The 8,944-nt window shown below is 45.0% G+C and overlaps 1 protein-coding gene across 1 annotated transcript; it reads right to left on the bottom strand.

The window, feature by feature from the left end:
- Positions 1–1,576: 1,576 nt before the first annotated feature.
- Positions 1,577–4,926, bottom strand: LOC125507358. The gene is made up of 5 exons (XM_048671958.1): positions 3,750–4,926; positions 3,484–3,618; positions 3,059–3,393; positions 2,811–2,867; positions 1,577–1,591 (listed from the first exon to the last, which is right to left on the bottom strand). Exons 1-5 carry the CDS (start codon positions 3,787–3,789, stop codon positions 1,577–1,579), a joined length of 582 nt encoding a protein of 193 aa, XP_048527915.1. The 5' UTR covers positions 3,790–4,926.
- Between the last annotated feature and the right edge of the window lie 4,018 nt (positions 4,927–8,944).

Genomic DNA, 8,944 nt, shown 5'->3' on the forward strand with positions numbered 1-8,944 from the left:
AATTGGAAGAACACGCTTTAATAAAGGCATCTTTGGAAGCACGCATCCTAGCGGTTCTTTCCTTGCACTCATCAATGGAAATTCTCATGGCTTTGAGAGACTCATTGATATCGTGCTTAGGAGGAATAGATCTAAGCTTTAAAGAATCAATCTCAAGAGAAATTCTATCAACGTTTCTAGCCAAATCATCAACTTTAAGCAATTTCTCCTCAAGCAAAGCATTAAAAATTTTTTGTGAATTCATAAACTCTTTAACACTATTCTCAAATTCAGAGGGCATCTTATTATAATTTCCATAAGAGTTGTTGTAGGAATTCCCATAGTTATTAGAAGGATTACTAGGATATGGCCTAGGATTAAAATTCCCTCTATAAGTGTTGTTACCAAAATTATTCCTACCAACAAAATTCACATCCATAGATTCATTGTTATTCTCAATCAAAGTAGACAAAGGCATATCATTACGATCAGAACAAACTCTCTTAGTAGCAAATAATTTCATAAGTTCATCCATCTCTCCACTCAAAACATTGATTTCTTCTATCGCATGCACTTTTTTATTAGAAGATCTTTCAGTATGCCATTGAGAATAATTAACCATAATATTATCTAGTAGTTTAGTAGCATCTCCTAAAGTGATTTCCATAAAAGTGCCTCCCGCGGCCGAATCTAAAAGATTTCTAGAAGCAAAATTCAATCCGGCATAAAACTTTTGTATAATCATCCACAAATTCAAACCATGAGTAGGGCAATTACGTATCATTAATTTCATTCACTCCCAAGCTTGTGCAACATGTTCATGATCAAGTTGCCTAAAATTCATAATATCGTTTCTAAGAGAGATGATCTTAGCGGGAGGGAAATACTTAGAGATAAAAGCACCTTTGCACTTGTTCCAAGAATCAATACTATTATTAGGCAAAGACGAAAACCAAGCTTTAGCATGATATCTAAGCGAAAAAGGAAATAGCTTCAATTTAATGACATCATTATCGACATCTTTTTTCTTTTGCATATCACATAAATCAACGAAGGTATTCAGATGAGTAGCGGCATCTTCACTAGGAAGGCCAGCGAATTGATCTTTCATAACAAGATTCAACAAAGGAGTATTGATTTCACAAGATTCAGTATCGGCAAGAGGAGCAATCGGAGTGCTAAGGAAATCATTATTATTGGTATTGGTGAAGTCACACAATTTGGTAGTATCTTGAGCCATCACGACAAACAAGCAATCCAACACACGAGCAAACAAAATTCAAGCGGGCAAAAGAGGTAAATAGAGAGGGAGGATAGAGAGGGAGAGAGGGCGAATAAAACGGCAAGGGTGAAGTGGGAGAGAGGAAAACGAGAGGCAAATGGCAAATAATGTAATGCGAGAGATAGGGATTGTGATGGGTACTTGGTATGTTGACTTTTTGCGTAGACTCCCCGACAACGGCGCCAGAAATCCTTCTTGCTACGTCTTGAGCTTGCGTTGGTTTTCACCAAAGAGGAAGGGATGATGCAGCGAAGTAGTGTAAGTATTTTCCTCAGTTTTTGAGAACCAAGGTATCAATCCAGTAGGAGACCACGGTCAAGTCCTTCGTACCTGCACAAAACGATAGCTACTCGCAACCAACGCGTTTAGGGGTTGTCAATCCCTTCACGGTCACTTACGAGAGTGAGATCTGATAGATATAATATTTTTGCTATTTTTGGTATAGAGATGCAAAGTAAAAAGTAAGAGCAAAGTAAAAAAAGCAAAGCAATATTAAAGTGATGGAGATTAATATGATGAGAATAGAACCGGGGGCCATAGGTTTCACTAGTGGCTTCTCTCAAGAGTATAAGTATTCTATAGTGGGTGAACAAATTACTGATGAGCAATTGACAGAATTGAGCATAGTTATGAGAATATCTAGGCATGATCATGTATATAGGCATCACGTCCGTGACAAGTAGACCGAAACGATTTTGCATCTACTATTATTACTCCACTCATCGACCACTATCCGGCATGCATCTAGAGTATTAAGTTAAAAACAGAGTAACGCCTTAAGCAAGATGACATGATGTAGAGAGATAAATTCATGCAATATGAAATAAACCCCATCTTGTTATCCTCGATCGCAACGATACAATACGTGTCTTGCTGCCCCTTCTGTCACTGGGAAAGGACATTGCAAGATCGAACCCAAAGCTAAGCACTTCTACCATGGCAAGAACTACCAATCTAGTTGGCCAAATCAAACGGATAATTCGAAGAGACTTGCAAAGATAACCAATTATACATAAAAGAATTCAGAGAAGATTCAATTATTATCCATAGATAGACTTGATCATAAACCCACAATTTATGGGTCTCAACAAACACACCGCAAAAAGAAGATTATATCGAATAGATCTCCACAAAAGAGGGGGAGAACTTTGTATTGAGATCCAAAAAGAGAGAAGAAGCCATCTAGATATTAGCTATGGACCCGAAGGTCTGAGGTAAACTACTCACACTTCATCGGAGAGGCTATGATGATGTACAAGTCCTCCGTGATGACGGCCCTCTCAAACAGAGCTCCGAAACAGGCCCCAAGATGGGATCTCGTGAATACAGAAAGTTGCGGCGGTGGAATTAGGTTTTTGGCCCTTCTTCTGTTTGTTTGGGGGTACGTAGGTATATATAGGAGGAACAAGTACGTCGGAGGAGCACCGAGGGGTTCACGAGGCAGGGGGCGCGCCCTAGGGCGGGGGGCGCCCCCCACCCTCGTGACCGCCTCTCCGATGCCTTGGCGTAGGGTCCAATTCTCCTGGATCACATTCGATGAGAAAATCACGTTCCCGAAGGTTTCATTCCGTTTGGACTCCGTTTGATATTTCGTTTCTTCGAAACACTGAAATAGGCAAAAAAACAGCAATTCTGGGTTGAGCCTCCGGTTAATAGGTTAGTCCCAGAAATAATATAAAAATGGAAAATAAAGCCTAATATAGTCTAAAACAGTAGATAATATAGCATGAAGTAATCAAAAATTATAGATACGTTGGAGATGTATCAAGTATGAAATCAGAAGTATGAGGCCGAAACCTTCCTCGTCTGAGCATGGCAGGAGTAGGATTTCGGGGGCCCTGTAGTTGTGAACCTCCACGGGACTTGAATGGCCGGAGGAGGCGTCGATGAACGCCATGGTGCGACAGTGAAGCTGCACCGGTAGTAGTCTGCGCGGTGGTGGGGGAGCCTCTGCCTGGTAGCATCATCAGGCAGATGGAGGAATGGGGCAGCGACCCATTGACGCGCGCGGACGGTTGGGGCGTGGTTTGTGAGGTCCCCTGCTCGGGACAGCGGCGGCCGATCCACATCGCCGATTGTGGTGACCGGGGTGGACCACTGCAAGAAGGTAGGATGGGCTCTCCGATACACCACTGTTGACAAAACCAAAGCCAAACAACGAGCCATTAGAGAGCAGAAATATTCCATTGGTTATCAAATGTATTTCTGAATATTGCCGCTACATGTTATCCCGAGGTTGGGTAAGACAAGCATCCATAGCATAATGAAGCGTGGCGTATGCATCGTGCATTCATGTGTATAAAAGGTGAGCCCTTCAGGTTGGAAATCTTCAGAAACCATCCATTCATTGACGTACTCTGAAATGTTCACAAGACAATTAGAGTATCAATTGGTAGAGGAAATATTGGTTTCACACGCAAGAGAGAAAAAATAGATATTGATGGGAGAACGGGCACGCGGGAGCGTAGATGGGCAGCAATGCTCCGACCTGTCGAATACAGCCCAAAGAAGTAACCTCCCGCCGCCATCCATCTGTAGATGCGGGTCGATTCCTCCTCTAGCTTCAGGCCGAGGCCTCCTCGTTCTGCAGGTGGTGGCGAGGTGGCTCGGTGGACGGCGACGGGGTGCGCCGGTGGGGAGCATGGAGCACTGATCGGAGATGAAATCTTCAAGAGAAAAGCCGGTTAGTGCTCTCGTCGGCCACAAATGTCTCTATCTCTCCATCAAACACAAGGCTTGATACAAGTACACAAAAACAATTAACTCTCCACGGCGTTGATGCATTTTTGGAAATATAAACTTGGAAGAAGACTGTGAAATTAAAACCAACTAACCAAAACATCGGTTTTTTGCACCTAAACATACAGCTGAACTTCAGACACTGGCTACGAGCACTAGTTACCCGAGCTGTCGTCAAAGCCGAGAGAGTACAAAGGTGACTGGGCATGGCGAGTGCACCGGTGGTTGACGTCGGTTGCCATCAATCTCACTCGTCTGCAGTCATCAAAACCCACGTGGTGTAGGGACGGACGGATCCCGCGGCCAAAATCCAAGCAGAGCCCAACCGGTGGGTGAGGAATTAAGAAGGGAGGAGGGAGAAGACAACAGGGGAGGGTCGCCGGTGATACCACGGCGGCGATTGGTAGAGGAGGCGGCCCCGGCGAAGGTTGGGAGAGGAGATCCAGGGCGACGGCTGTCAGCGGTGCGGGGCCCTGGGCATCGCCCGGGGGCAGCGATGTTGCCTGGGCGATGAAGCTAAGGGGCCTGGTGAGAGTCGGGGATGGGGGCATGGGCCCTGGGCGATGCTCCAGAGTAGTGTCCCGGCGGCGGGCGGTGGCGCTCGGGAGCAGGGGCCCGGCGGCAGGGGGCGGTGCTCGGGAATAGTGTGGAGGCGACAGAGGTGGTTGGGGCGGAGGGCGCGCGGCGCGGTATGGCGTGGAGCTGGCCGGCGCGTGGTGGCGGCGCATCTGGGGCGTCGTCGGTGGTTAGAGACGGGGGCGGCGATTGGGAGCAAGGTGGGGGCGCCGCGTGCGGTGGACTGAGGCAGGGCACGCTCAAGGCAGGGCACGCTGTGCCCTCAGGCCCACAATCCACCATCCGCTCCCCATCTGACGGACTGCAGCGAGTCAACCTAAAATTGGACCAGTCCGCTCGATCCTTTTACTTTCTCACGCACGCGATGCACGACGCGCGGCTCGTACTCGCCCTCGCCGAGCCCCATCGAGCGGAGGAGCTCCCGAATCACCCGCGTCTCCCGAGGTTCGTCCGTGGAGGAGGCACCCGCCGCCGCTGCCGACGGAAGAGATGGCCGTCCGCCGTCGCCGTCCATGGTTCGCTGGCATCCCCTTCTTCAGTTCCACGCGCGATGACGCGAGGCGAGCTGCTGGTCCCGTCGCCGAGGGGAAGGGAGACGAGCTGCTCCGGCTGCTCCTCCAGGACATGAGGAAACGACCTCGACGGCCGCCCACCTCTGGCTGCTCCATCCGCCTACCCTCTGGCGGCTGCCTCCGCACGTTCTGACGGCCCGTCCGCCCGCCCGCTCGGACTACCACGGGCGCCCTAGACAGAAGCAGCGAGGACATGTCTGTACTACACACGAACAGCAAACTCATTTAGCAGTTAGCACTGGACAACTCCAGGATACAAAATTCAGTAAAATGAAAATAGGGACAGCATCAATAAAGTGTTTAATCTGCAGAATTTAGTACCGAAAATGAACTGAAGAAGAGTTGAACTGAGGCATTCATTAGACAATCAATTAGAAAATAAAATCAAAATGAGAATTGAACAATGTACAATCTTTGAGCATTAGTAACTCAAATTTGGCAACAGCAATCTGTTCTTACATAATCCTTGAAGTACATAAATTAGGCCAATCTACTAGCACACTTAGGCCACGAAAGACTATAGTCAGCCCCCAAAATCCAAAATACTATTGTCATCTTTGTTCAAAATACTAGTCAAAATGTCCAAAATACTATCTAACAAGCTTGTACATGTTAGAACAGATCTTCATCATAAACACCACCAGGGGGAGCCATCAACAGTTGTGTGTACCTGACATTTGCTTGAGGCTGTACAACATCATCCTTCTCCACTCTTACTTGAGACCATGTGCCATCATTTTTCTTTTGTTGCTACCATGAAAATTCCAGTATTTAGTCTAGAAATGAGTGGTAACAATATATTATGTATAGATGGGAACATACCTTTGCTGTTTTTTTTGGACGAGGCACCTTTAGTTAGTTTGCGCTTCCCCTGTGTAACTTATCAAGCCAACCTCTCTTTATCCTCAAGTTTTTTGATTGAACCTCTTTTTTCTTGAGCTTTGCGGCACTAAGAAACTCACTAGTTAGTTGCACACACTACTAGGGAAAAGTCTAGCAGCAGCGCAGGTTTTAGACCTATCAGTAGCGCAGGGTTATGCGCTATTGATACGCCGCTACAGCTAACGTGTAGCAGTAGCGTGCCTCCTCCCACGCTACTGCTAAATCGACTTACTAGTAGCGAGTTCCCGGAGGAGCGCTACTGGTAATTAGTAGTAGCGCTTCTCCCTGCCCGCGCTGCTACTATTATTTCGTATTTTATTTCTTTTTAATTTCATGTTGTATTCGTACACATTTACATTGTTTTCATACAACAGAAATTTAGAAATTGTTTTTACATCATAATGAGTTATTACATCGCGGGGTGAAAGAACCGGTGGACTAGTTTCAAGTGGATGGACATCCACTTGAAACTAATCCGCGGTTCTTTCACCCAATGATATAATAAATATCATCATCATATCATTGGTCACTAGTCGTAATCATAAGTACTCCTCACATCATCAACTCTAACACATTGTATCACATAAAAAACATATTGTACCTCATAGGACCTACTACATTCTCTTAGGACCTACTATATTCTCTAAGGTAAAATAGCAAAATACAAGATAGCCCCTGACTCTCCATTATGGAGAATGGAGATTATCCTGTCTTCAATTCTTGCCTTTCGCTTAATGTTACTTCCATGAACCTCCTTGCGAATGTCCAAACATTTTTCCATTCTTTGATTAGCATGTGTTCACCACTTTTAGAAATCCGATATGCACAGGTGAGCTCCTTAGATTCACCTGGCTGCATGTTCATAACTGCAAGGCGACCATTCTGATACATCAGATGAGTCACACAATCCATCGGGATTTCCTATTGAAAGACATAGTAATAACTTCGTAGTTAGCAATGATGTACTAGTTTTAGGAGTATGCAAAAGATGCACGGATGTCGTAATAGTAAAAAATCTTACCAGGGTATCTCCGTAGAAGTTAACGTGGTTCAACACGTGCACTAGTGGCACGTATTCACCATAATTTGGAGGAGTTCGATAATAGGTATTGTAATTCTCAAGAAAAGTACAATAAGCAATCAGATGACTTTTCTCCTTATAAGTTAATTCGGAGCCATCAGTGTAGTGGATTTTGTCTACCATCTTCTGCACATTCTTTGAAGATTCAAAATAAGCTGTCAATGGAAATAAGCTGTCAACTATTTTGAAATAAACAATATAAATTAGTTAATAAGTATGTTTGATAAACTCACATTGCGGTAGAATCGGAAGCGTATCAACCAGGACCCAGATGTCCATATTGTCTTGCTCGATGTCAGGATTACCAAGATCCATGGTGACAATCATACCCTCATAAAACCATACATTTTGCAAAGTGCTTCCCAATTTTCGCAACCAAAATGGGTTACGCTCTGAGAATTGTATAGATTTACTTCAAAATCGATATCATGATGGGTCCTTACGTGTATTTTCTTTGTTTCATAATTTTCATGGTATTCAAAACCCATCCTCTCCAAGACATAGCGTCTTGCATGGCATGGGATAAGCTAGTCGAATTGTAAAAGATGAAAATTAAACGTTGAAATAGTTGAATTCATGCTTAATTACGAAAAAAATACACTTGTCGGTGTTGCGTACCGTTTCAACATCGAAGGTCTCCTCGAGCTTAATGCTGAAGCGCCGATCTTCATCCAGCTCAACGAACCTGTCGCACATACCTCGGTCATCGTGGCACCAGCTGCACTCCCCCGGGAGACTGTCGTCGTCCGAGTACGACATTTCCTACGTTCATAATTCCAAGATTAAACTTGTACATATTCTAGCACAAGTCATGCCTAAATTCATAGAAAACTCCGGCATGACCTTTGCTAAAAAAAGGACATATCGAGCGCCTGAAATTTGCCGGAACGGAAATTAATCAACACTCTGGCAAAACATAGGCCACTCGAAGGTGTAACCAAAACATGAAATAATTGCTTAAACTAAAAAATAACAACAAATATGACATGTTCAACTAGTTCTATTAATTCAACTAGTTCTTACTAAATATAAATTTAGTATAAAAAGAAAAAAACTAGTTCTTTCTAAAAATAAAGTAGTTCAACTAGTTATTAATTTACTTACTTTACTAGTTCAACTAAAACTTAACTAGTTCAACTAAAACTAAACTAGTTCTATTAATTCAACTCGTTCTTACTAAATATAAACTTACTATAAATAGAAAGAAACTAGTACATCTAGTACTACTAATTAGCATCTAACTACTACATCTACTACTAATTAACATCTACTACTGCTAATTATACAACTAGTTTACCATCACTACTAGTAATTAATAGCCACTACTTCTAAAAATCATTATCTATGAACCCTAAATTAACATCTACTACTACTAAAATCATCTACTAACTAAGCAAAGAGAGAGGGGGTGGGGGAGGGGTGGGGGGCTTACAGAGGGAGAGACGGTGGCGGGGAGGTGCTCGGCGACGGAGGGGCGGCGAGGGGGGGCTCGGGATCGGGAGGCGGCGGTCCTGGGTGGCGGGCTCGGTCGAGGGCGATGGCGGTGAGGTCAAGGGCGGTGAGAGTGTGGTCGAGGGCGGTAGCGGTGAGGTCGAGGGCGGTGAGAGTGTGGTCGAGAGCGGCGGCGGGTGGCGTTGGTGAGGTTGAGGGCGGGCTTGGACGGCGGCGGTGAGGGCAGGCGCGCTCGGGCTCGGGCGGTGGCGACAGGAGTAGGGGAATAGGCCGGGGGGGAGGAGGACTTAGCGAAATTTTGAGCTGGGAGTGGTTAATTTGAACTAGCAGTATCGCTCATATGGAAAACGCGCTATAGCTAACTTATCAATAGCGCGCTTC

Source organism: Triticum urartu, chromosome 5, assembly GCF_003073215.2.
Source record: "Triticum urartu cultivar G1812 chromosome 5, Tu2.1, whole genome shotgun sequence".
Classification (NCBI taxonomy): domain Eukaryota; kingdom Viridiplantae; phylum Streptophyta; class Magnoliopsida; order Poales; family Poaceae; genus Triticum; species Triticum urartu.